At 45.1% G+C, this 27,721-nt stretch overlaps 2 protein-coding genes across 6 annotated transcripts in view; one reads left to right on the top strand and one right to left on the bottom strand.

Moving 5' to 3' along the window:
- Ubac2 (UBA domain containing 2) overlaps positions 1 to 27,721 on the top strand; it is a 156,785-nt gene that overhangs the window by 59,049 nt on the left and 70,015 nt on the right. The gene's annotated exons all lie outside the window — the stretch shown is intronic.
- LOC101604573 (G-protein coupled receptor 183) lies at positions 13,911 to 26,905 on the bottom strand. 2 transcript variants are annotated; one of them, XM_045145667.1, is made up of 2 exons: positions 26,780 to 26,905; positions 13,911 to 15,681 (listed from the first exon to the last, which is right to left on the bottom strand). In XM_045145667.1, exon 2 carries the CDS (start codon positions 15,665 to 15,667, stop codon positions 14,588 to 14,590), a length of 1,080 nt encoding a protein of 359 aa, XP_045001602.1. In that variant the 5' UTR covers positions 15,668 to 15,681; positions 26,780 to 26,905; the 3' UTR covers positions 13,911 to 14,587. The 2 variants fall into 2 exon arrangements, with proteins under 2 accessions (XP_045001602.1, XP_045001601.1); XM_045145666.1 differs by lacking the exon at positions 26,780 to 26,905 and adding an exon at positions 26,176 to 26,283.

Here is a 27,721-nt window from a genome sequence, read left to right as displayed (position 1 = left end):
ATACTTAGCAGTAAGAGGAAGTAGAAGTGAAGTTATATTCACAAGTCACTTCCTGTTCCTGTTTATCATTGCAAAGTCGCACCTTATGAAAGATTTTAGATTCAGATCATTGTATTGTTCTAAGAAAAAATTGCAAAATCCTAACCACACCTTGGTAACCATAGCAAAATGCAAGCACGCACCTTTAACCACTGAGCCATCTCCCCAGCCGCACCATAGCAAAGTACACATGGCACAAAGATCATCTCATACCTATCTTAGGATTGAAATGTGTGTGCGGCCTGCTGAGCTTTGAAGTAGCTGCGTGCTCTGCCGCCTGAGGCCACAGGAGGGAGAGAAAGGCTGCAGCTGTTTGGAGAGAGCAGGCAGGACTGCCCGGTGGCCTGGTCATTTGTATGAACAGAGCCAACTGGCCGATTCAGCAGAAAGGGGTTTATTGTGAGAGCAGCCCAGAGGGCAGAGCGCCAGGCTGCACACCGCAGAGCTAAAGGCAGCACTCAGCACACCCTTCCCTCACATCACAGTGTGCAGTGACTGAGAGGCCGACATGACTTCCGGCACGAGCTGAGGCTGAGGGCGGCTTGTGGTCCCATCAGGTGCCTAGAACTCCTTGGATGATGTAGTAAGCACTTAACAAATATTTGCTTTAAGAAACAGCCAGACCAAAGCTCAGTCTCAGTGGCAATATTGAGAAAAACATAGAGCAATATGATGAAACATTAAGGCAATTCCACTTGGAGAGTTAAAAAAAAAGCGTGTGTGTGTGTGTGTGTGTGTGTGTGTGTGTGCATGCGCTTGTGCGCATCAGAGGATAACCGTGGGTTGCGGATCCTGTCCTTCCGCCTTGTGGAGTCAGGGCCTCTCTTGTAGTTCACTGCTGGGAAGGCCACGCGAGCCAGCCAGTGAGCTCTGCGGTTCTCCTAGCTCCTTGTATTGCTGCAGGGGCATTGGCATTACACACCCGCGTGCCACGCCCTGCCCTGCCTACTGGGGTGCTAGGGATCTGAGCTGCAGTCAGCAGGCTCACAGAACAAGTGCTTTTAACCACTAAGCATCTCTCTAATCCCCACTGGTGAATTGGGGTTGGGAAGCAGAATTGACCTTTTCTCTTAAGATTTTTGTTGTTGTTATTGTGGTGGTGGTGGTGGTGGTACTGGGGATCCGATCCAGAACTTTGCACATGCTGGGCAGATTTATTGAGTCCACCTTAAATAACCATTTGTACCCTAGAGCCTGTTTGCATGTGCGCTGACTTTAGGAATATCCATGACAGTCTTACAGGAGTGGCTGCTCCTGCTGCACATGATTACTCTGCTCTGCATGGAAAGCTGAGGTTCTGAGGCCCCCGGACTTGCTGGGTGTTGGCTGAGGAAGTTGTGCCCTGGGTGAAAATTCACACCTCTGACTCGTAGCATGTGCTCCTGCCATATGACGTGCTCTAAGGCTACTTCTTCCTTAAGGTTGGAAGAAAATCCTAGTGGTCCTCTCTGCTCACCCTACTAGAAGTTAGTTTGAGTATATAGTCTCATCACAGAGCCCTCCTATGTGTATTTTCTTTCTTTTTTTTTAAAGTAAGATGAAGTTTTAAAAATTTTTTATTATTTATTTGTTTGAAAGAGAAGAGAGAGAGAGAGAGAGAGAATAGGTGCATCAGTGCCTCTAGCCACTGTAAATGAACACCAGATGCATGCGCCACCTTGCTTACATGGATACTGGGGAATAGAACCTGGGTCCTTAGGCTTTGCAGGCAGGCGCCTTAACCACTAAGCCATCTCTCCAGCCGTTAGGTGTATTATCAATGGTGGTAATACAACTGTTTGTAAATCTTAGTTTCCAAAGAAAAGCTTTTGTGATTTTTGTTCAGATTTTGCTGCTAAATGAGAAGTCCAAGATCAGTGCACAGTGTAAAAAAATGTGCAAGGGTTATGAGGTAGCTCAGTTGGTAAGGTGCTTGCTGCCCAAGCATGAAGGGCTGAATTTGGATCTCCATCACCCATGTAAAGAGCCATGTTAGGCTGGGCGTGGTGGCACACAACGTGAACCTCAGCACTAGGAGGCAGAGGCAGAAGGATCACTGGGAGTTCGAGGACAGCCTGGAACTATAGAGTGAAGTCCAGGTCAGCCTGGGCTAGAGTGAGATCCTACCTTGTAACCACCAAAACACCACCAGCCACAAAACAAGAACACAAAGCCATGGTGGCACAGACCTGTAGTCCCAGCACTGAGGAGGCAGAGACAGGAGGGTCTCTGGGGGCTTTCTGGTTAACCCATCTAGCCAAATTGATGAGCTCCAGGTTCACTGAGAAACCTCATCTCAAGCACAGGTAAAAGAAATTAGTGCTCCTTTCATCTTTGGCCGGAGAAGCTTCTTTTTGCAGTTGCCAGTGACTGCTGGGCAGTCTCATACCTCATCAAGAGTGCTGGGAACAAGTAAGCGCCTGTTGAGTGCTCAGTGCGAAAATCGATGCTGTACCACCCCTCGCAAAGCTCAAGACGCATGCAGGAGGAACGCAAGGGCCAGAGGCTGCGCAGGAGCGCTTTCGTGTTCTGGTTTCTTTTTTTTTTTTTTTTTTTTTGGTTTTTCGAGTTAGGGTCTCACTGTAGCTCAGACTTACCTGGAATTCACTATGGAGTCTCAGGGTGGCCTCGAACTCACAGCAATCCTCCTATCTCTGCCTCCCAAGTGCTGGGATTAAAGGCGTGCACCACCACGCCCGGCTGTGTTCTGGTTTCTTGACTTGAACTGTTCATTCATCCATGACCTCCCAGTGACTATCTTCTGTACAAGACTTGCACAGTACTGGACCCCTCAACATTCTGTCATGGACAGGGTCGGAGGGCAAAAGGGGGTGGGCATCAAAATGGAAAAGAGAGTAATCAGAAAGAAGGCATTCTGTGACAGGATGGGGGATGGTGACAAGGGAGGGTGACAGGACAGGGAGACTGTGATCAACACACGTGAAAGTTGTCAGTAAGTACTGAATGCCAACTTTTGCCCTCCACATGCACCCCCCCACACACAAGTGCACACATGGCCATGTTCACACACAGGAAGATAGCAAGATGCTTCTCAGAATGAGATCTGAAGAAGTACTAGTCACAGGACGTGGCAGCCATTTAACCATTGTTTTCATTTCAATGTAGAAGAGAGAAGAAACTGTACTCTTGCTCCTCAGTAGCTTCCCAATCCTGCCACTCAGGTTTTATATTTAAAGAAAATTGACAACCACTTTAGAATGTGTTGTGTGTGTGTGCACATTTGTGTGTAAGTACCCGGGGTGTGCCGTGTGGGATGTATGTGGAGGGCAGGGTGACATCGGGGCATTCCTCAGTTGCTTTTTTGCACCTTATTTTTCGAGCCAGGGTCTCTCCAGAGCTCACCGGTTTGGCTGGACTCCTAGCCAGCGATCTCCAGGACCCACCTGCCTCACTTCTCCAGCGCCGGACTTGCAGGTGTGCGCCACCGTGCACAGCACTCAATCCTCAACATGCACGTCACTTTCCCAGTGAACCGTTTCCCAACCCTGGGCTTTGTTCTGTTTCCTGTGAGATAGGGTCTCACTCTAGCCCAGGCTGATCTGGAATTCATTATGGAGTCTCAGGGTGGCCTCGAACTCACAGTGATCCTCCTACCTCTGCCTCCCGAGTGCTGGGATTAAAGGTGTGCGCCACCATGCCTGGCTCTTAATTTTTTTTTTTTAAGTTGCAAAAATAAGACAAAGATCCTCTTAGGCCTAAGTTTACATGCCCCAGTTATTAACATTTTCTCTCTATCATTTTTCCTCTCTCTATACCGATGTGTATATAGTAATTTTGCATCATTTGAGAGCAAGCTGTAGACGTATGTCCCTTTACTCTTAAATACAACTGCACATGTGACTTTACTCATAGTTGACAGGTGTCTATGCCCTCCACAGCAAATTAGCTGGTCTTCAGTCCAGTCCCCTCTTACATCCTACCCTTAGTTGTATGTCCTTTATGGTTTACTCTGAATGTTCCTTAGTCTGGCTTTGGTTATCTGGATGTTTCCTAAGAGGATAGAGGGTAAGCCAGTGACTTTATAGATGGTGTAGACTTCAATGCCATGGCAACATTACAGTGTGGAGGTGAAACAATCATTTTAAATAAACTGTACTTTCCATATTTCTCTTGATATAATGTCTTAAAATGTCTCATTATGAAAACTTTGTACACACAGCAGAGAGGGTAATAAAATGAGCCTTATTTTCCAGATTTAGGAAATAACATTGCTTATGTTTACATTTCATGTAAAACTATATTATCTTACCTAAAATTTTTTGGTAATTGTTTTTTTAATATTTTATTTTCTATTTGGCAAAGAAAGAGGGGGAGAGAGAGAGAGAGAGAGAATGAGAATGGGTGCACCAGGGCCTCCAGCCACTGCAAACGAACTCCAGAGGCATGCGCCCCTTGTGCATCTGGCTAACGTGGGTCCTGGGGAATGGAACCTGGGTCCTTTGGCTTTGCAGGCAAACATCTTAACTGCTAAGTCATCCGTCGTCCCCCCCTTTTGGTAACTATTTTACTCTGAAAATTTCAGCTTTGTGCTGGGACCTTGGGATTTCTGTTACATTTGATTGTGATATTTCTGAGTGCTGCTGCAACTCCTCCAGCAACCCTCTCCTTTCTGGTAAAGTGTTGTCAAGTTCTAGAATGGGATGCATGCTCACTGTTGGCCCAGAGTCCTCCAAACACTGTTCTCTGTGAGAGAGGAGGAGAGTGGAAAGCTCTGTTGCTTACCTTGCACCTGGAGTTCTTGATATCCTCCAGTCTCTGTCGGTTGGAAGAACTTGTGTGGCTGGCTCTCGACTTAGCATGAGCTGAGGCAAGAGTATATGTGCTAGCCACGTTAGTGCAGTTTACAGACCCTCTAGAATCAGCTGTAGTCGATTGGCTCTGGAGCCCACAGTTGATGTCAGGACTTGGGACTTCGCAGCCACTCAGAGTGGCAGAGCAAGCGCTTCTTATGTGCTGCTCCAGGAGGCTGTCCCTTGGGCACACCTGGGTCTGTGCTTGGAGTCCTGTGAGTAGCTGAATGAGCCTAATTCTGGGTTCTGAACCTTCCATGTGAAGTAGCTTCAGTGGCTTCTGTTATCTGTAACTGAACCTTGCCCTTGCTTGGTTAGCAGAAGAACACTGCCTTTACATTTCACTTCAAGTCTGTGTATCCAGAGCCGCGGACCCAGGTTGGAGACATGGAGGTTTGAGTGTGAGTTTTCAGTGTGGACTGCCCTAGGGGCTCATGCAACCTGCTGATCTTTCATGGGGATCTCTTTGTAACTTTCTTACCACTTCTTACTAGAGCTGTTGAGACTCTCTTCATATGTGATTGTGGAGTGAACGTGACCACTGTGATTAGGGATACACTACCGACCCCGTTTCTCTTTCAAATCTCTTAAAGTCTGTCCTTGAATTTCTGCTTCCACCCTATTGTAACAAGACTGTGGGAACATGTTAGACTGCACTTGGCAATTAATAAAATTGATTCTGAAAATGTCAAACATGTCCAAGTGCAGAGAAAATATACAAACTTTCAAAATAATTGGATAATCCCTAATCAGACACTTATCCCCATTTTTCCTTTGACTGTTTGCTTCCTGAATTCTTCATGGAAAGGTCAGTGTGTCTTAACCCTGTGCCTGCTTCAGACTTGCTAGCGTAGGTGTCCACCGATTCCTGAGGGTGTGTTGACAGACATGCGCATCGGCTGTTTCAGGGGGAGTCTGGGAAAGATTATGGGGACTAGAAAGGACTGCTTCATTGTCTTGTCACATGCATGTCAGGTGTGTGAGTTTATTGCCTTCCTCTTCACAGATTTTGTTTAAATGAAACAGATAACGTTCAACGTCATGACCTTTTCCTGGTCCTTGCCCCGTTGGTGGGAGAGGGGAAGATGTGGAACTGCCAAATCTTTCATAACTCTCATTAGTTAAAACACGTCAGAGGCCAGTGTGGTCATATAGTTACAGTTATCCTTTGAAAAACCATACAGGCTGTGACTGTCACGATCTTACTGTGGGGAAAGGACAGGCTGTGGAGCTTTTTATAGATGGCTCAAAGCTTTTGTAGTCTCCATTCAGTTTCATTCTGAATGCACTTTTCTTTTTCTCAACATCTGCATGGGAAAAGTCATTCTTACAAGATAGAGAAACCAGAGGTAAATGTTCTCACACTCTGAGAAAATGGAAAAAGCCAGTCAAAAAGAATTTGAGTTACGATTTTGGGTCAGTTGTAGTAGGTCCCATATGGGACAGAAAGTAGTGTGACTCCTGTACAAGAGTGACACGGGTTAGCTGAGTGGGTGAGACATCTGAAAAGTATTAGCAGGCAGTCATGGTGGCACATACCTTTGATCCCAGCACTTGGGAAGTGGAGGGAGGAGGATTGCTGTAAGTTCGAGGCCGGCCTGAGACAACATAGTGAGTTCTAGGTCAGCCTTGGCTAGATTACGACCCCACCTCAAAAAAAAAAAAAGTATAATAGGAAGCAGCACAGTGAGTCAGCAAAGAGAACACCTACAAAGTTTTTGAGGAAAATAAACTTTCTTTTGAATTTTTTTTTTTTTTTTTTTTTTTTTTTTTAGGTAGTAGCCCAGGTTGACCTGGAGCTCACTATGTAGTCTCAGGGTGGCCTCGAACTCACAGTGATTCTTCTACCTCTACTTCCCAAGTGCTGGGATTAAAGGTATGCACCATCATGCCTGGTGAAAATAAACTTTTGAACCAAAAATTGTGTTTTGTATTTCTTATTATGTTTACATAATAAATATGTAATAGTTTCTTCTTCCTATCAACTGTTGTATTGCAGAGATTTCTCTTTAAAAAAAATTTTTTTTTTTTTTTTTTTTTTTTTTTGGTTTTTCGAGGTAGGGTCTCACTCTGTCTCAGGCTGACCTGGATTTAACTGCATAGTCTCAGGGTGGCCTCGAACTCACAGTGATCCTCCTACCTCTGCCTCCCGAGTGCTGGGATTAAAGGCGTGTGCCACCACGCCCGGCTCTCTTAAAATTTTTAATATTTACTTTTATTTATATGACAGAGAAAGGGGGGGAGAGAGAATAGGTGCACCAGGGCCTCTAGCCACTACAAATGAACTCCAGATGTGTGCACCCCCTTGTGCATCTGGCTAATGTGGGTCCCAGGGAATTGAACCTGGGTCCTTTGGCTTTGCAGGCAAACGCCTTAACCGCTAAGCCATCCCTCCAGTGCGCTTGCCCTAACTTTGACTCTGCCTTATCAGGTCACTTTCGTGTGTGGAAGAGGTGGCAGAGCTGGTGGTGCTCCTCTCACGCTGTCAGCAGAGGATTTATCTTTCTACTTCCCAGTCGAGAGTAGTTTACATGGTTAATACTAACGCACAAAACATGTACTAGTTATCTATTACTGCCTTTTAGTGACATGCAATAATAAGCCTCTTATCTACCAGGCTTTAACTGTGTTCAAGGGGCTCTGCTCAGAACCACCCAGAATACAAAGCGGTGTCTCTACTGCAGTGCATTTTGAAGTTTTGGCTGAGGGTTACAAGAAGGAAATGTTAGTTCCTAGGCTAGGTGATGGCTGGGGAAGAGATTACATATTCTCTCATGAAAACATGACTTGGTTTCACCGACAAGAGAACAGGTTTAGAAAGGCTTGGCAACTAAACAGCATGAGATGCAGCTGGTAGACCCAAGCTTCAGGACTTCAGGCACGGTACTTTCTTCCTTTGTTGCAAGACAGTATACACCAATTTCAAAACTACACAAGTCAAATCAGTTGAAGAAAGGAAGATGGGTGGTTTGGAGTCACCAGAGAACTAAAGGAGGCAGCGTAACTTGGATGTAAGCGCAGACACTGAATGGAGGGTGTAGAATACCAACCAGAGAGAACCAAGTGTGTGTTATGTCCACCTGACAGAAAAAACCAGACTGCCTCAGAAGACACGGACTGACTGGGCAGTGGAGGGAAGTTAGGTTGGATTGACTTGAAAGTATGAGAAAGGAACTCGGACTTACTGTGGTACATGGGGAGCTCTTGTCAGTCTTTTGTGTTGTTTGTTTTTGTTTTTTTGAGGCAACCCAACAGGCTGGCCTTTTTTTTGTTTTTAATTTTTATTAACATTTTCCATGATCAAGCTGGCCTTTTTCATGTGTGTGAGAGAGAGAGAATTGGTGCGCCAGGGCTTCCAGCTACTGTAGTCAAACTCCAGACGTGCGTGCCCCCCTTGCACACTTGTGTCACTGTGTATCCGGCTTACATGGGATCTGGAGAGTAGAACATGAGTCCTTAGGCTTCGCAGGCAAGTGCTTTAACCACTAAGCCATCCCTCCAGCCCTTGTCCGTCTTTGAGCATGCAATGATCCAGTAGAAGTGAGTTTTAGAAAAGAGCATGTTTATTAGTGGGGAGAAATATAGTCTACATTCAGTTTACTTTCCTTAAGACTCTTGCATTTTTTTATCAGTCAAGTAAGAATGATAGCATTAAACACTGAGGTACTCAGCACAGGCCAGCTTAGGTTGCAGCCACAAATGCACCAGGATCCCCAGTGCTTAATGAATAGACACATCTCATTACTGCACTGTGCTGGATGGGACGTGAAAGTGGGGTTCTTCTGTGGCCGCTTATTCAAGAGCCCTGCTGACAAAGCTCCCGCCATCTATAACACTGCTGCGTGTTATGGCAGAAGAAAAGTGGAAAATATCCCTCACAACTCTCCCAGTGAAGCCCGGAAGTGAAATAGCATCACTTTCCCCCCAATTCTTTGGCCAGCAGTAGTCACGTGCTGTCCACATCAGCACTCAAGGCTGACTGGTGAGTATTAAATGCCTCTTCAGTGTTACTCTGAGAGCCATGCAATTGTTCTCGCCTAAAATAGAAAATGTGGTGATTTTGACTGGGACCAGAGGCAGACTACCACTGTGCAGAGCCTGGCTCCCTCACTGTCTCTGACACTGGGCAAGTTACTCACCTTAGGCAGGTTGCAGCTTTGTAGCATATTCAGTGGGTTAGTAAGATGAGCCTCAGGGCCACAAGTAGCTCAATGACCAGACCAGTATGCGTGAGGCCCTGGGCTCCATCCCTAGAAGCAACCACAGCCCCCCAAAACTTAGATCTAGTGTGAAGCTGGAACGAGATTACATATGTAAAGTGTACGTGTGTGTATACATTTCTACATATGTGTGTGGGTGTGAGAGAGAGAGAGGTTTTTATTATTATGTACCCAGCTAGCTTCCTGAACAGCATCCAAAAGGAAAGCTAGTTTCTGGCTCTAGCTGAAGGGCCCAGAGGGAAGAGCTGGTGGAAATTGAGGTGTGTTGTAGCCAGCCTCTGGGCTTGGTGTTGATATGGACAAAACAAAGATGAGAAGAGAGAACACAAGAGGAGAAAGCCAAAACAGAGATTTCTTTTTTTTGGGGGGGGGGTCATTCAAAATAGGGTTTTACTCTAGCCCAGGCTGGCCTGGAATTCACTGTAGTCTCAGGTTGCCCTTGAACTCCTGATGATACTTCTGCCTCTGCCTTCTGTGTGCTGGGATTCAAGGCGTGTGCCACCACGCCTGGCTTCAGGAATTTCTTCATTGATTAACCTCCAGGGATGCGGGGAAGGTGGTTGAGCGTGGGTGAGAGAGGACAAAGGTAGAACCAGCCCAGAAACTAGAGAGCCTTGCCTGGAAATGGGCTGGTGTTCAGTTGTGGTGGTGGAGAAAGGTTCTGGGAGCAGGAAGCCACAAGCACTGGAGGCCAGAGCCCAGGCAAGGGGAGAGAACTGGAGCTCCTGTTGGTGAGCATGTTCGGTGGGTGATGGCTTAGGATCGTTCCAAGTCGGGTGGGTGGCTGTAGGGGTAGGTTTAAATGCCAGCTGCCCTTAACACGTAACAGCCTTGCTGCCTGTTTTCCTTATCAGCACAGTGAAGATGTGGCATACTGACTACATGAGTTGTAATCCAGGGAGATGGTGCTTAGAAAAGTGGCATGTGGTGTTCATTCATGTGGTTAAGGATTTTAGTGAATGGATTGTGGGGCTTTGTTGAAATCAGGCAGCCACTTCTGAGTGTGGAGCTTCCATCAGCAGCAGTTCTAGCAGCGGCTCACAGCGCCCTGCCTGATCTTGGGGGGATGAGCCCCGTTGTCCTACCTTTCTCATCCACGTGCTGCTCGTTTCTTGTTCTTCATCTGAGTCATCAGTGAGCAAATGGCCTTAGATTTCTGAGAATAACCAGTTACAACGGGCTGCAAAGTGACCCAAAAGGACCATTTTAGGGGCAGATTTAAACTCAGCTTTTCTCTTTTTAAAACTGAGTGCTCCGTTTTACTGATTGTTTAGAACCGTTGCCTTGCCCCTTGAAATGCTACTTCCTAGTAGCTCCCATTTCCTTGTTCAGTTTCTCGTGGATTTGCTGGTTGATGAGCTGTGTTCACATGTCCCGTTGAAATTACGTGTTTGTTCTTCTAGCACATTAATTTGCCTATCTTCAGTCATTTTAGGATCTTCTTTCATCTCTCTGAGAAACTAAGAACTACAGATACTTTGGTGGGTTTCAGAATATCAGTAATGTATAAAACATGCTGATCCGTCAGGGGTATTTAAGACCTTTCTGTGGCCAGGCACCGTGCACATTCTCTATGAGCAGACAAGACTCCTGGTCCTCACGGGCTCACAGCCTAGCCTGCTGTTAAATTATTTGTTCTATTGAAGGATCAGGTCATTTTTGGCATAAAATGGCACAGTTAAGTCTTCCTTGGGTCACAGCTAGAACAGAGACCTAGGACTGCACTTCCATGCTGCCTCTGACTGACAAGCTGTTCTTTCCGGACGCGGCGCTGGCCGTCCTACTGGCTTGAGCCTGCTCGCAGAACAGTGGAAATGTAGAAATGTTTAAATAAAATAAATGTGCTTTCTAAATCTTTGAGCTCTTTAAAACTATAGTTGATGTTTCTAACATTTAATATTTGGAACTATCACTGAATATGCAGTATATTTAGCAGATTTAAGCTGAATAGCTTCAAGAGGTTTTATTTAACCTTTCCTTTTTTTTTTTTTTGGAGACAGGGTCTCAATGTAGCCACACTTGCCCCAGGCCCATGGTCATCCTCCTACCTCAGCCTCCTAAGTGCTGCGCATAAGGTATCATGCCCAGCTAGCTGTAAGAGTTGTTTTTTTTTTTAATTAAGCAAGTGATATTTTTAGAAATAAAAATGAGGTTATAAATGAGAGAAATAGGGTTAGTTGAATAACTGCTTTCCTGCATGAGGTTTTCTAGCTCCCTATCTCCATCTAACTTGATAATATATCGCCTGATTCAGGTACAAAATGCGCAGTTGTGATTTTCTGATAGTGTGTTATACATAAGGTTACTTCCTTTGTTCTATCCCAGAATACAAAAACTGCCCAGCACTGTCTTTGTCTCCGAGTTTACTTGCTGTAATACAAGATGGTGGCATAGTGTCCAAGGTGAACCTGACGGATAAAATAAGCAGAGAGGTCTTTGGAAGGAGAGCTGATAGCTGAGCTTGACAGAACTGCAGACTTTAAAGAGTTGGTTTTTTTCAGGTGTACAGTTTACCTTATTGTCAGTGTGCTACTGAGGATGGGACAGCACCGTTGATGGGGGTGTGTGGTAAGAAGGAGAAGGAAGAGTAACTAACAATTGCATGAACCTGTCCCTGTAAGCTGCCGTAGCCTGCACGTTTTAGTGCAAAGGATCACAGACCTGACCAACTCGCGCCACGTATGTCTCCTGGCGTGAGGTGGCAGGTTGCTTTATACAGGAAGTGGCCTGTGATTCAGGGTGGTCATGGGAACTAGTTTGCCCGGGCTCTGAAACAAAGGGAGCCTGGGTTCTGGATTTCTCTTACTAGTAGTTTCTTTTAGAAGTCTGACTCAAATGACTAAGTGGCACCTTAAACAAAATGTAGTGCTTTTACTTGGTCCCCTTTCATTGGGAAAGTGTGTAGCTGGGGAAAAGGAAGATACTGAGAACCTGACTTCTGCGTGCATGGTTTCATCTGTCTCCATGACACCCGTCCATTAATATTAACATTATAAGGCAGGTGTGATAGCATACATCTCTCATGCTAGCATTTAGCAGGCTGAGGTGGGAAATTCTTGTGTTTTGCTCTGTGAGGCAGTCTTGTTAGATAGCCTTGCTGATAAGCGGCTCACTGTGCTCTCCTGGCCAATCTCAACTCAGCAAACCTCCTGCCTCATTCTCCCCAGTGCTGGGAATACAAGTGTATGACATAGGAAGGTATTGAGTTCAAGACCTGCCTGGAATACATAATGAGATCCAGACCAGCCTGGGCTGCATAATGAAACCCTGTCTCAAAAAATAAATGTTGGGGGCTGGAGAGATGGCTTAGTGGCTAAACACTTGCCTGTGAAGCCTAAGGACCCCGGTTCGAGGTTCGGTTCCCCAGGTCCCACGTTAGCCAGATACACAAGGTGGCGCACACGTCTGGAGTTCGTTTGCAGAGGCTGGAAGCCCTGGCGCGCCCATTCTCTCTCTCTCCCTCTGTCTTTCTCTCTGTGTCTGTCGCTCTCAAATAAATAAATAAATAATTTTAAAAAATAAATGTTGGGACAAAACTGATTAATTTTCTTATAGAGTAAAAAAAAAAAATGAGTAAAATAAGAATTTAAAATGAGTATTTCCAGAACACAATGCTCAATAGGTATTTCAGTTATGACTCATGGTGTTGTTTTTATTTCTTCATCTTGAGTTATCTAAATTGGTATCAATGTCAACTGTAAGACTGCACTAGGGAAATTTCATGGCTGCCGCAAAATAAATTTGAGTTCTGGGTAGATTGTACTTGCAGAGGTCATGCTACTCATTAAGACACTTATTTGAGGGCTAGAGAGATGGCTCAGCAGCTAAGGCACTTGCCTGTAAAGCCAGAGGACCCAGATCCACGTAAGCCAGGTGCACAAAGTGGCACATGCATCTGGAGTTGGTTTACAGGGCTAGAGGCCCTGGGACGCCAATTCTCCCTCTCTCTCTCTCTCTCTCTCTCTCTCTCATAAATCAATCAATAAATGAATATAAAAATAAAATATTTTTTAAAAGATATTCATTTGAGCAAGCGTAGAATGTAAGGAATCCTAAGAACTCTAATTTATAATTTTGCATCTTCCCTTCTTACTTAGGCACATAACAACTGCAAGTATAACCACCCACTTCTTACAACCCAGTCTACAGAGGTGTGTACAGCAGGGACTACCAACCTGGCATGAGAAAGAAATGACCCCAGGAGACCAAAGAAAACCAAACATATTTTTCACCCCCCTTCCAAATTTAGTCAGTGGACAAGTGGGCACCTATGGAACGCCCTTGTCATATTCCCAAGCAGTGGCCCTGAGATACTGTGCTGGCTGTTTGGGTAAAGTGTGGTGCTTTCATTGCCTCGGTCACCAGCAAAACTTACGCCATTGCTTTCCAGGTCGACCTGTAGCTAATTATGCATCCCTGTAAACTTCTGCTGACTGTGGACAGCGAATATTGAGGGGCATATAAGTAATTTTGTTGCATCCAGCTCTTTAGTCCAAATGAGTATTCTTGAAAACAGTTATGGCTCAAAACCACCAAACAGAAAACATATTACCAAGGACATTAAACCTAAAATTGAAAGCAGTGTACAGTTAAGAAATATGTTATCAGGGGCTGGAGAGATGGTATAGCACTTAAGGCACTTGCCTACAAAGCCAAAGGACCTTGGTTCAATTCCCCAGGACCCATGTAAGCCCAGATGCACATAGTGGTGCAGGCATCTGGAGTTCATTTGCAGTGGCTAGAGGCCCTGGCGTGCCCATTTGCTAGCTCTCTCTCTCCCTCTCTCTATCTCAAAGAAATTTTTAAAAAGACATATGTTATCAAAAATATTACAATATTAACATTTTTACACTTAGTAATATACAATGGAATCAGTCTTTATTCTTTTGTGAGATTATTGGCAGGAAATATGATAATTGGGTTTTTATTGACATAAAATGCTTTTTTATATCAACAACTATTACTGTAGCTCCCCTCTGGATATAATACGTCTGTCTTCTCGTATGTATGCTATGTGTCTGGTGAGTGTGCACTTGCACACGTGTGTGCTGTGAGTGCATGTGTGGAGGACGGAAGGCAGCCTCAGAGTGTCAGTCCTTGCCTTCCATCTTGTTTGGAACAAGGTATTGCCTTGTGTTTTGCCACTCTGAATACCATGCTAATGGACCACAAGTTTCAGAGTTCTCCTGATACCTCTCGGTGCCTGCCATAAGCCATTGAGATTACTGATGCGTCCACTACTGTGTCCAGCTTTATGTGGTCCTGGTGACCCACACTCTGCCGGCCAGCTTCGCACAGCAAGCACTTTCACCACTGAGCCATTGCCCCAGCCCTGGACAGAGCCTTTCATTTCCAAAGTAAGGCTTCCTTTACGTGGTCCTCGTGAGCTGACGTGTGTCTCAGTCCGTTTGCTGATTGAGTTGACAGTGGGAAGTAGTGCCCAGTGAGAGAATCCTGACTGGAGATGAACAGCCGTTTCACTTTATGAGACAAGGTCTGCAGTGTTGTTTGGCTATAACTTCCAAGATGTCATCCTTTTTACTTTCCATTTGAAGACTTGGAGTGTATGATCAGCTGTGACTCTGCCATTTCCCTTGAGTTTTCTTCAGGAGCCGACCTCACAGCACTGGAAATCGATACACTGACTTGTCGCTTCAGTATCTTCATGACCTTTCTCTTGTACCCTTTACACGCAAAGAAATATATAAAAGGGTCCATGCAGCAATTGAAGTTCATCAGGCACACAGTGACGTGCAGAGATATCTGGAACGAGTATCTTTGGCTGCATCCCAGACCAGGATAAAGGAGCTTCCGAATCATGTGTTGAATGATGGCGACGTGGTAAGGTGTGAAGCAGAGAACAAACACAACGATGATGAAGATGATCGTGTTGAGAGCCTTTCTGTTCACCCCAGATTTGTCCGTCAGTGGGTTTTGCTTGGCGGTTCTGAAGAGCTTGCAGCAGATTTGCGAGTAGCAGAAGAGAATGACGACGAGGGGAAGCGCATACCCCACCAGGCACGCACCCAGCAGGATCCAGGGCAGCGAGGCCGTGTCTTCAAAGTTGGGGTATTCCATGCACGTCGTCCTTTCTGCCTCCTGCCTTGACATGGGGCTGATGAGGAGCGGGAGTGTTTGAGCAAACACGAGAAGCCAGACCAGCACGCAGACGCCTCTGGCGTACTTGATCCGTTTCATCTTGTGGTAGCGCAGCGGGTGCACCACAGCAAAGAAGCGGTCGACGCTCAGGCAGGTCATGAAGTTCACCCCCGCGTACGTGTTGACGTAGAACACGAGCGCCGTGACCCTGCACAGGGCGTCGCCCAGCCGCCAGTCAAAGCCCCACGCGTAGTAGAGCAGCCGAGTGGGCAGAGCTGTGGTGAACAGGATGTCGGAAATCACCAGATTGGTTGAATAGAGGGTGGTCGAATTGATTTTTTTCCTGTTTTGCACAATGACCACCAAGGCCAGCAAGTTGCCCACCAGCCCAATGATGAAGACGAGGCTGTAGTGCAAGGGCATCAGGACCCTGGCTGTGTTGTAGTGCGCATAGAGATCACAGCCGCCATCCTGCAGAGTTGTCAGGGCTGGGGTACAGTTGTCAGCCATCTCCGGCATGGTAGTCACCCCCACTAGAGACAAACAAACGGGCTTTGAATTAAAACCACTCAAATCAAAGTGATATGATTAGTCATCTCATTTTTAAGATTTTAGTCATTACATATATGATAAAAGCCAAAAATAAAATTTATGTAGTTATTCTTATAATTATTGGCTTTTGGCAGAACCCTGGCAAAAGAAATAGAACCTAAATAAAGCAAATACATTTTTGTGACAACAGGGAATGTGCTAACTTCTGAGGCAGAAATTGCCCTCATTCTGAATCACTGTGAAGCACCCCACATTGTAGAGAGGCAGTAAACTGCATTTAAACTGAATTTAGGCTAGACTTTTTTTTTTTTTTTTTCCCGAATGCGTTATCACCATCTGGAAATGAAGCTGGTCACACATGTAGTGAAATAACACCTTACCACAGTGCTTGGATTAGTGTTAACCTAAAAAGTATTAAAATACACTTGGGTCATGATAGGAACTGAAAGTTAAACTTTCTTAAAAAAAAAAAAGAAGAAGAAGAAGTAAGAACTCAAATGAGAAAACAGAAGAGAAGAGAAGAGGCGGGGGAGGGGCGGGGGGCTCATGCCTGTGATTCCAGCCACTCTGGAAGCTAAGACAGGACTATTGGAAGTTGTGGGCCAGCTTGGGCAGCTTAGGGAGGCTAAATCTCAGATTTTTAAAAATGAGTAAATGGACTAAATAAGTTAATAAATGTAAGAGGGCTTAGGAGGGCACGTGCCCTGCATGAGGGAGACATGGGAGAGGAGAGAAGAGGAAGGGGCAGGCGAGTGGGAGAGGCTGGCTGACCACAGCTACGTCAAGGGGAGACTTAAAGTAAGGGTGCCGTTTACACTGGGCCTATGGGAAGCATTGCAGTGTGCTTGTGCCTGCCTTTTTATTTATTTATTTATTTTGGCTTTCTGAGGTAGGATCTCACTCTAGCCCATGCTGACATGGAATTCACTATAGACTCTCAGGGTGGCCTCAAACTCAACAGTGATCCTCCCACAGAGCTCTGCCTCCCGGGTGCTGGGATTAAAGGCGTGCGCCACCACGCCCGACTTCCTGCCTTCTTAAAAGTAAATCACATGTTGGTAAAATCTGTGTTCTTTTGTATGTCTGGATTCCTTGTGGGCATTGAACAGGTGCCCAGCAGTTTCCCAGCATGTAGGATGCATAGATACTCAGCAGCATCCCGTGTGCTCACGTGTCATTCCTGCCGTGACTCCTCAGCGCACCTTGAATGAGATTGATCATTTTCAATCTTTTACTACTAATAAGTCACGTGAGGACAGACACGTCAAAATTGAAATTGTAAGACTCCACATAAGAGGGTGAGCTCACTAAAGTGGAAAGGCAGAGCCATAAACCTATGATTATTTTTAGGAGAAAAATTCTTTTTTGTAGGACTTGTTGATAAAGCTCACGTGAAAGTCCCCACGGCAAGGGCAGCGTCGTGCAGTCCGGGCCGCTGCTGCGCACGCTCGCAGGGCAGGACACCGGCGGCAAGTCCGGGTCTCCTCCGCTGCAGCCCCGGCTCTGCTCTGAGCTCGTGTCATTGTGTCAGCTGCGATGGGCCCAGGCCTGTGCTGATCACGTCAGTGCATTGTGCACAGCATTGACGGATGAGCCTTTACACCATATACCCGGAAGCAAAGCAGAACAAAGCTGGAAATAGCATTTTATTATTCAGCAGAAGAGCAGAAAGGAGAGAATGGGGCTGGCAAGTAGGGAATGCAGAAGGCAGAGATATGCCCCAAATATAAATGGAACAAACTTGCCTCTTTTTTTTGTTTTGTTTTTGTTTTTGTTTTTTTGAGGTAGGGTCTCACCCTAGCTCAGGCTGACCTGGAATTCACTATGGAGTCTCAGGGTGGCCTTGAACTCACAACGATCCTCCTACCTCTGCCTCCTGAGTGCTGGAATTAAAGGCGTGCATCGCCACTCCCAGCTGCCTCTTAACTTTTTTTTTTGCTTTTAGTTTTGTGAGGTAGGGTCTCACTGTAGCCCAGGCTGACGTGGAATTCACTATGTAGTCTCTCAGGGTGGCTTTGAACTCACAGTGATCCTCGTACCTCTGGCTCCTGAGTGCTGGGATTAAAGGTGTGTGCAACCATGCCCAGCTAAACTTTTCTATGAAGGGCAAGTTTGGAGTTTTTTTTTTTTTAATTTTTTTTTTTGGTTCATTATTTATTTATTTATTTGAGAACGACAGACATAGAGAGAAAGACACATAGAGGGAAAGAGAGAGAATGGGCGAGCCAGGGCTTCCAGCCACCTCAAACGAACTCCAGACGCGTGCGCCCCCTTGTGCATCTGGCTAACGTGGGACCTGGGGAACCGAGCCTTGAACCGGGGTCCTTAGGCTTCACAGGCAAGCGCTTAACCGCTAAGCCATCTCTCCAGCCCAAGTTTGGAGTTTTTAAAACTCTGCTGTATGCTGTGCAGAAGAGAATATAACTGAAAGTGATTCAGAAAGAATAAAGTGAAGATGTGGGAGAATATGCACAGGCAATCCCAAATTATGACAAAGTGGGAGAACAATCATAACATCAGGAAAGAAACAGAATTCATCGCATATTCAGTACTAATAGGAACAGAGGGTCACTGCAGAAGTTAGGAACAGTCCTCAAAACATAAAAATAGTTGAAACAAGCCAGGCTTGGTGATGCACGCCTTTAATCCCAGAATTCAGGAGGCAGAGGTAGGAGGATTGCCGTGAGTTCAAGGCCACACTGAGAATACATAGTGAATTCCAGGTCAGCATGGACTAGGGTGAGACTCTACCTCCAAAAACTATCCCCCCAACACACACACTCAAAAAGTTGAAACATCCGTATGTGCGAGCAAAAATTTCACTGATTTTTTATGGAGTGCGTGTGTATTCACACAAGCACATGCATGCGTGCAAGTAAGTACAGTGGCTGGAGATCAATGTTGGGCATCTTCCTCAATCACTCTCCATCTTGGTGGTTTTTGATTTTTTTTTTTTTTTTTTTTGAGAGAGAGAGAGGGAGAGGATGGGTGTGCCAGGGTCTCTAATCACTGCAAATGAACTCCAGGTGCATGTGCCACCTTGTGCATCTTGCTTATGTGGGTACTGGGGAATCGAACCTGGGTCCTGGAACCTGGAGCTCACTGGTCTGGCTATACTACTTAGCCAGAAAGACACAGGAATCCTCCTATCGCTGCTTCTTCAGCACTGCATTACAGGCGCTTGCCACCACACCTAGCATTTACTTGGGTTCTGGGGATCCAAATTTAGATCTGTATGTTTGTGGGGCATGTACCTTACCTACTGAGTCATCTTCCCAATCCCAAAATTTAATATAATTTAAAGGTAAAGTTAACAATTCCACAATCATGATAGGTGTGCCTACACATTTCTGTTTGAATATACAGGATAAAAGCTAAAGACTTTTTGAAGACTTACTCAACACAGTTTAGCTCCTAGCAGTCTGTGGACACATGACTATGTGTCCACACTTTGACCATAGTAAGGCACCAGAGGAGTCTCAGAACATCAGAAAGTCATGACTGAACAGGTGACGTTATCTGACTACAGTGCCAGTAAATTAGAAACCAGTGATAAGATGACAGAGAGTCACTTTAGAAACTGTTAAAGAAGAAACCCACAGTGGGAATTTCAAGATGCTTAAAATTAAACAAGAAAAGGAAAGATGGAAATGCACCGGTGGCTGGGGAGATAGTTCAGCAGTTAAAGGTGCTTGCTTGCAGAACCTGACAGCCCAGGTTCAATTCCCCAGTACCCACATAAAGCCAGATGCACAAAGTGGTGCACGTACCTGGAGTTCTGGCATGCCCATTCTCTCTTCTCTCCTTTCCTTCCTCTCAAATCCCCTTCCTGCTTCCTCTCCCACTTTGCAAATGAATAGGTAAAAATATTTAGAAAATATACAAGTTAATAGATATATGCTTAAGAAGCTAAAAAAGTTCTGTCTTGTCCAAAGAAAATAGAAGGAAATGACAACTGTCAATTCCATGAAATAGAAAACAAAGTAAACAAAAGGCTAACAGCCTTATATTTGGTATGGGAAACAATGCAGTGGTTATTAAATGGGAAGCTGTGGGAATCATGTGTGGGATAGAAGGGGAAAAACTTACACCTTTTTTTAGGTGGAGGAAGGACTTCCTTTTGAGAAGCCAGTTTCAGGAACCAACACTAGACACGAGGGAGAGAGAAAGACTGTAGGCAAGGCTGGTGGTAGAGTAACAGGAATCAAGAACTTCTTTTATTAATATTTTTCTCAGAGAATGCATTTTTTTCTAAAAGCTTTTAAGTTTTGAGGAGTTTTTCAAAGCAGGTTAATGAGAACTGACTTAAGATTTCAGGGGTGGGGGTCTCAATGTACAGTTTTAGATTCTTCCATGTTAATAATTAGTATGGTAAACATCAGGAAAGTCACCCAAGTGAGAGACTCAGGAAAAGGTACCATTGCTTATCATCTTGCATATGATCCTGGATGCATCCCTGAATGAACTACGGTATCTGGTACAGCCCAAAAAGCAGAGGTTTCAAAACAGTTCAAGTGTGGAAATGTTCAACAAAGTGTTATTTATAAGGATGAGAAATTTTGAGCAGTTCAATGTCCTTTACTAGGTGATTGGTAAAATATCTCCTAGGCCATACAGTGGTATATAAGAATGGCAACATAGAAGACTATTTCTTTTTTTTTTTTTTTTTTTTTTTGGTTTTTCGAGGTAGGGTCTCACTCTGGTCCAGGCTGACCTGGAATCAACTCTGTCATCTCAGGGTGGCCTTGAACTCATGGTGATCCTCCTACCTCTGCCTCCCGAGTGCTGGGATTAAAGGCGTGTGCCACCACGCCCGGCAAGACTATTTCTTGACAGGAAAGTATGTTAAGGCAGAGAGATTGCATGATGTGCTACTCTAGGGAGGAAAAACAAATAGAAACTCACATGCATGCACATGTGTACACTCAGAAAAATATGTCTGCATGGGCATTATATATGCCAGGACATAATACTACCTTATATTCTGGGAAGTGGACGTATTTATTTTTGTTTAACATGCATTTTATTGCCAGTGGAGCTGCTGACGTTCTTGAGATACTATCATTTCAATTTTGCATAACCGGACATGTTGACATGAACTGATGGGGGGTTTTTTCTAGCCACAGAAAAGAAAAAAAATTTAAAAGTCCTCCCAAAACGTGCTTCTTAGTATTTAAGAAAGTTACTTGACCTCTGACATAAGTTGTACTCAGGAGATATTCACCCGCCCTGAGAACCAGCACGGGAGCTCCTGGCAGTGTTCAAAGGACACATAGACCTCCTACTGCCCGGATTCCTCTGCTTGGGGAACTAAAGTATTTCCTTGGCTCTTATCCATGGGAGAAACAGAACAAAACTTCACAGTAGTCAAATATTTGGTTCATACTAGAACAGTAGCTTTTGATTTTTGCTTGGAAGAATCCTGAATGTCTGAATATTATTTTTGGAATTGTCAGTGCCTTAGATACAAAGAGGCCACTACTAGGAATTTTATTTAAATTCAGCCTTAGCAATAGCTTGAGTGAGTGAAGTGCAACGTCTTTGCGACCAGGTGGCCAAGACCTTCCTTACACAGAGAGCTGACCGTATTCGCCTTGTGCCCTCCTTGGCTTTCCCCAAAGGGGAAGTCACACTTTCAAAACAACCAGGAGAGCCACGGATACGTGAAGGCGTGGCTGTCCGCCAGGGCTTGGTGTTGAATTATGAATGATAGTCCAGTCCTTCCTCTGGTTTCTATTGATCCGCTTTGGGCTATTTTCTTGGGGAGTGGTAAGATTGAGAAAAAACGACCTAGAGTGGGGAGAGATGAGATTATGGGGAAAGGAGAGGCAGATGAAGGCACAAGGAAGCGGGGGTCAAGGACGTGGTCTTGCCGAGGGCATTAAGGGCGGCACCGCACCTCAGGATGGAGGCGAGGCCGCTCAGCTCGCCCCGGGCTTTCAGAGCAGGAAACCACCCATCACCCTTCCTCTGATGACCTCAGTTTACAAGCTTTTGTCAAGCATGTGGAGAAACCTCCCTGTTCTTACTCAAACCGGGACAGCCGACTTTGGCTCAGTGACAACACCTGCAGCTCCATCAGCGACTGTTCTCCCCTCGTTTCAGTTGACCAAACAGCTGCTGGGTGTGCGTGCCTGTGGATGTCTGTGGCACAGGGAAACCCAAGGCACTAGATGGTACAGTCCAACAGTGTGTGTGTGTGTGTGTATACTGAAGTGATCAGGATATGCCACAGGGACCTAGTTGAAGAGATTTATGTATTCTAGAAAGTGATTTTCTCCCACCCCTCACAACTATCTTTGAAGTCCAATTTGATAGCTATGTCTATGTCTGACCATTGTCTCAATGTTCCTTTTTTCCCTAAAAACAGATCACACCTACCACGGTGGTTATATTCAGAGTAGGTTGACCGTGGTCAGTGTGTTGGAGGGCCATACCTTCTCTGGCTATAGGAACTGTGATGAGCCAAGGGCCCCTGGTGGGCAGCCGTCTGGGTCGGCCTTACTCTGACGGTGCTGCTGGCCACCTGCCCCACACCTGCAGAAGCCTCTTCTGGGAATGGACAGCATGGATGCTCATTGAACCCAGCCTCACAGCCCAGAGCTGTCGGTGGGGCCAGCGGAAAGTGAAAGGCGCTTAAGGGGAGATTGTTTGGTGGCACACCCCCTTGCGTACTTGGGGTTCTGCATTGTCTGGCTATTTTCTCTCTGCCTTCAGGGGTTATTACTCCCTGTGGCTGTTGGAGGCTTTAATACTCACTAGAAGGGTGTGGACATGGCATTACTGGAAGAAACTCAAGGACGCCCACCATGGATATCCACAAGCTTTTGTCAGTACTTGCAGGGTCCTGCACAAGAGATGGCTTCCTGCTTAGTTGAGGGGCCTTTATATTGAAGGTCTGTGTCTGCCCTCCTCTAAATCCACAGCGTTTCTAGAAATCACCTGCACCTTTTCCCCTTATAGAGATTGTTGTGGTTTGTCTCATACACCTGTGAAATACTGAGAGTGAGGATGTGTGATGGTGAGTTCTTATGTCTCCAGCTGTCTGATAACTAATCCTCAGCCGATCTCAGCTCAGGAGTAGCTAACCCTCAGCCATGCGATCTCTCCTCAGAAGTTCTCCTTAGAAGACAGTAAGTTCTTGATGAGAGTGGCAGCCTAGTACTGGGGCCTCTCTCCCGTCACCACCGTCGGAGTTGGCGCTGGCGCTTACGTGACTGGCCCTAACACAGCTGTGCAGTGTAGGACTCAGCCCAGGATCTTGGCTCCGGAAGTCACGTTCAGCACAGCGCTCTTCATCTGGCTTCCCACTTCCCGCGTGACCCGTGCAGTGAGTGGAAATCAAGTAAAAGAGGAGGGCCTCTCAGCACTTCCATAAGCCCCTTCCTCCTGTCTAAACTGGACATAAGGACGGCGGGGAAGCAGGGAGATGGGCGTATTTAAAAGAATTTCTTAGTTTATAACATATTTTAGTGTAAGTACAGGAGTTTAGGTATAATTTGTTTTGTTTTTGAGACAGAGTTTCATGTAACCCAGACTGGCCTTGAACGCCCAATCTTGCCCTCTACTACTCAAGCACTGGGGTTAAAGTGTGTACAGCCTTGCTCAGCTCGGCAAAGGTTTCATAAATAAATTTAGATTTTTTTAACAGCTTTAAAAAATTTATTTGCAAGCAGAGAGAGAGAAGAAAGACAGAGACAGACACAGAGAGAATGAGCACTCCAGGGCCTACAGCCACTGCAAACAAACTCCAGATGCATGCCCCCTTGTGCAATTGGCTTACGTGGGTCCTGGGGAACCAAACTGGGGTTCTTTGGCTTTGCAGGCAAACACCTGAACTGCTAAGCTATCTCTCTAGCCCTTTTAACAGTTTTTTAAATAACAAAACAATTTTGGCTAAAATTTCAGTTAAAAGAGGTTGGTCGATGCTAGCATAGCTTTTTTTTTTTTTTTTTTTTAAGGTAGGGTCTCACTCTAGCCTAGGCTAACCTGGAATTCATTATGTAGTCTCAGGGTAGCCTTGAACTCATTATTATCCTCCTACCTCAGCTTCCTAAGTGCTGGGATTAAAGGCGTGCACCACCCTAATTTTTATGCCATTTATTTTATTTTATTTTTCGAGGCAGGGTCTCACTCTGGCTCAGGCTGACCTGGAATTCACTAGGTAGTCTCAGGGTGGCCTCCATCTCCCAAGTGCTGGGGTTAAAGGTGTGCGCCACCACGCCCAGCTTTATGTCGTTTATTTTTAATACTGCTTTTGAGGAACATGTATATCCCTAGCAATAAGTTTTTATTCACTTTGGACTTGCACAAGAATGTAGGCACCTCTGCAGCATAAAGAGAACTTGCACATGTTTTCCCCAGTCTTTCACAAAGGCCGTGTGCTACACAGAGTGCTGGGGGAGCCAACAGGCTGCACAGACGAGACAGCTCTACGCATCTTGGCCCAGGCCTCTCTAGAGCCCTCGTAGTAAGCGTCACCTCCTTTGAGGATGCCAGCAGTTAAGGATGAGGACCTAGTCCATACATCTTACCCCATGCACAGCTGCGGGCCTGAAGTAGCGTCTTATAAAGGCCTAGCACCTTTATAGTCCCAAGTGAGTTCAGTCAGCATTTATACCACGAAGTGCCCGATCGTGATACTAATGAACTCTAACCCGCCAGAAGTAACGTACAAAAGGAGCTGCCACCACAGCCACCCTCAAGTCACGTGCGCAGGTAAGCAAGAATGCTCTGTGGAGCCAGTGCTCTGCGGTGGCAGGTTCAGAAGACAGTTTGGACTGGGAAGGTGCTCAGCAGGTAAGAGCACTTGCCCCACAAGCATGAGGACCTGAGAGAGCTTGTTTGATTCCCAACACCTGTGTGAAAAACTGGCTGCGACTGTGCATACCTATAACCCCGGTCCTGAGTGGGACAGAGACAAGAGAATCACTGGGCCTTGCTGCTCCACTGGTCTGACTGAAGCCAGCAACTTCAGGTTCTGAGAGAGACACACGGATGAGCATCAGGGGACACCTAGCATTCTCTTCTGAGCTCTCCATGCATGTGCACAGGGCGTGCACATCTGCATATACATATGTATACCCCATATACACGCCTGAGAGAAAACTTGCTGTGAATACTAGAAAGCATAGCTGGATGTGTAACCCTCCACAGGCTCAGAATCTTCATATGCATATTCCATAAAGTAAAGGTCCTGAAATAGTTCAAGATAAAGAATTCCCACAGAAATGCTAGAGCGGGTCTGGAGAGATGGCTCAATGGTTAAAGTTGCTTGCTTGCAGAACCTGATGGCCCAGGTTCAGTTCCCCAGTATGCACATAAAGCCAGGTGGTGCATGCACCTGGAGTTCATTTGCAGTGGTGAGAGGCCCTGGTGCACCCATACTCTCTTTCTGTCTGCCTCTTTTTCTCTGTCTCTTTCAAGTAAATAAATAAAAATATACTTAAAAAATAGCCAGGTGTCTTGGGAGTGGAATAGAGTGCAAAAAAGGGACGCCAGGGTCTAATGGTGAATTTACCTTTTCAAGTACAACTGGCTTCATTTTAAAGTAAAGGTAAGGGTAGCCAGGAATAATAGCACAACTGTGATCCCAGCACTTGGGGGCCAAAGTAGGAGACTTGCTGTGAACTGGGACGAGAGGATTAAATCTTACCTCAAGCAATGCCCTCTACCAAAAGCAAATACTCCTTTAAAAAATACATACATACATATAATTTCTCTGCCCTTTCCTCCTCTCTATCTCCAATAAATAAATAAATGAAAAATATTTTTAAAAAGGATAAATGAAGGTGGGTATGGTGGCACCTGGGAGGCAGGGATAGAAGGATCGCTGTGCATCGAGGCCAGCCTGAAACTACATAGTGAATTCCAGGTCAGCCTGGGTAGAGCAAGATCCTACCCCGAAAAAACAAACAAACAAAAAGAAATGACAGAGCAAGGAAACTTTGCCTGTCTGGTTTACCCATTGGTAGTTCAGTAAGCAGCAGGGGAGTGATGGACAGCCTTCTAGCATTTACTATGAGGGGCAGGGCTAGAAGAACGTGGCAGAGACATTGCTCCCACTTTACAGATGAAGCACCCAAAGCCAGAGATAGTAACCAACCTTCACAAGACCACATAGCTTGTAAATAATGGAACCGAGGCTTGAGCTGGTCTCAGCCCCACACTGCCCCGTGTCAGTGACACAAAAGATTGACGCTCTCACCAGAAATACCACCAGCAGCAAAAAAGCCCACAGCTGCCTTAGAGGAAGTCTCTTCATGGCTTGTTTCTTTCTAGGAGCTTTATTAGCCTCAGTTCTTAACCTTGATACTAGTTTTGGCAAATCACTGCATATAATTCTTTATTGTTTAAGGCAAAAAGTTCTAGAAAACATGGGGACTTGCTCGGCATTACTGAACATCAAATAGATATAAACCAAATACTGCTTTTTCACTTATCTAACGAGTAATTGGTCTTTGGAGGTACTTTACCTAAAAGGCAGCAAAGGCCAGGCTGGCTGGTACTTTTGCCGGTGGGAGAAGACATGTGTGACAATCTTTTTGCAAGTCATAAAATACTCTCTTGTATGTGAGGCTTTAGGCAGGAATTCTTGTGATATTCTGTCCTAAGAAACAGTGTTCAGTACAAGAAGACTTTTAGGTATATAAACAGAAGGCTGCATTTCTGTAATGGCATTTTAAAATTTGTGCTAACAGGTTATACTGTATATGAGCTGCATTCAAATGCAGGAGCGCCTCATTTAAGTAACCTTGTTCCTTTTTCGTCACATTAAAGCATCCTGAAATACCGGTATTAGTTGTTAGTTTTTAACCTGATGCTGGTTTTCGTTATTGTGAGTTCACACAAAGTACATAAGGTGAGCTCCTTTTTGGCAATGCTATTTTATTCATACTTTCATCTCATTAAATAACTAACTATGCATCCAGTAACCAAAAAATCTTGACTATATCAGTAAGAGAATTTTTACTTAGAATGTTTGTTTATAAGTAGATTCTTTTCCTTTTAAAACTTGGGCATTCAAAAGCTTTAATGTAGAAGAATTTCTTGAAAAAAAGTAAAGTGTCAGGTACTTACATGTCAGTGACTTGCCTCCGTAGTAGCTAGCAGTCAGTGTTTGTCCAAACTGAAGTCAGTTAAGCTCATCATGTTGCTTTAAGAGAGCTGAGTAGACGTCCTTTTATGGTGGTGCTTTTTTTTCTGTCACCTTGTGACTGACTGAGCGGGGTAGTGATCTGTTAGCCTCACATATGCTGGTTACTTTTTTATAAATGGGAAGTGAGATTTTTCTGATACTAACTTTAAAAAAAAAAAAACTATCCAAAAGCCCCTTGTAATTTAGAAATTTTTGATATTTATGGAGCTTTATAAATTTTCCTTAAAAATTTAAAGATTAAAATAAGTTGAAATAATAAACCTTAACCAAAGATAAAGGATCATAGTTACTGTTTTCATATTGCTATTCTGTGTAGAAGTTTGATCAACCTTTTTTTTTTTCTTTTGGTCAATTCTTAGTAGCACTCTTTACCTAGAAACTTAACCTCAAAAGTTTACACAGCCTAAATCTGTATCAGCTATGACACAGATAGTTTTTTTTTTTAAGAAATATTTTTACTTATTTATCTACAAGCAGAAAGAGAGAGAGAAGAGAAGAGAAAAGACAGAATTAGCACACCAGGGCCTCTAGCCACTGCAAACAAACTGCAGACCCATGCGCCACCTTGTGCATCTGACTTCAAGTGGATAGTGGGGAATTGAACTTGGGTCCTTTGGCTTTGTTGGCAAGTGCCTTAACCGCTAAGCCATCTCTCCAGTCTAAAGACACGTTTTGTACTGAGGGAGGAAGACCCTCTTTCAGAACATGGACTGGGTTAGTTGGTGTTTACAGGCAAGGGGGCCGCTGACTGAGTCAGTGACCTCACGGACAACGGAAGGGTGAGGAGTGCTGGAACGGGCCACATTCCAAATGAAGACAGCCACTGGCGTGTGGGGACACACACTGTTCACCTCACAGCTTCA

The sequence above is a fragment of the Jaculus jaculus genome, chromosome 3 (assembly GCF_020740685.1).
Source record: "Jaculus jaculus isolate mJacJac1 chromosome 3, mJacJac1.mat.Y.cur, whole genome shotgun sequence".
NCBI classification, from domain to species: domain Eukaryota; kingdom Metazoa; phylum Chordata; class Mammalia; order Rodentia; family Dipodidae; genus Jaculus; species Jaculus jaculus.
Note: the sequence above shows the minus strand (reverse complement) of the source record. Positions and strands in the feature narration are given on the sequence as shown.

Bases quoted from the DNA above. Each gene is read 5' to 3' on its own strand.
- LOC101604573 (XM_045145666.1), bottom strand. From the start codon at position 26,230: ATGTCTTCTCCCACCGGCAAAAGTACCAGCCAGCCTGGCCTTTGCTGC. The intron at 15,682-26,175 runs GTAAAGTACCTC...GTTTGTCTCTAG, and splicing joins TGGCCTTTGCTGCCTTTTAG to TGGGGGTGACTACCATGCCG.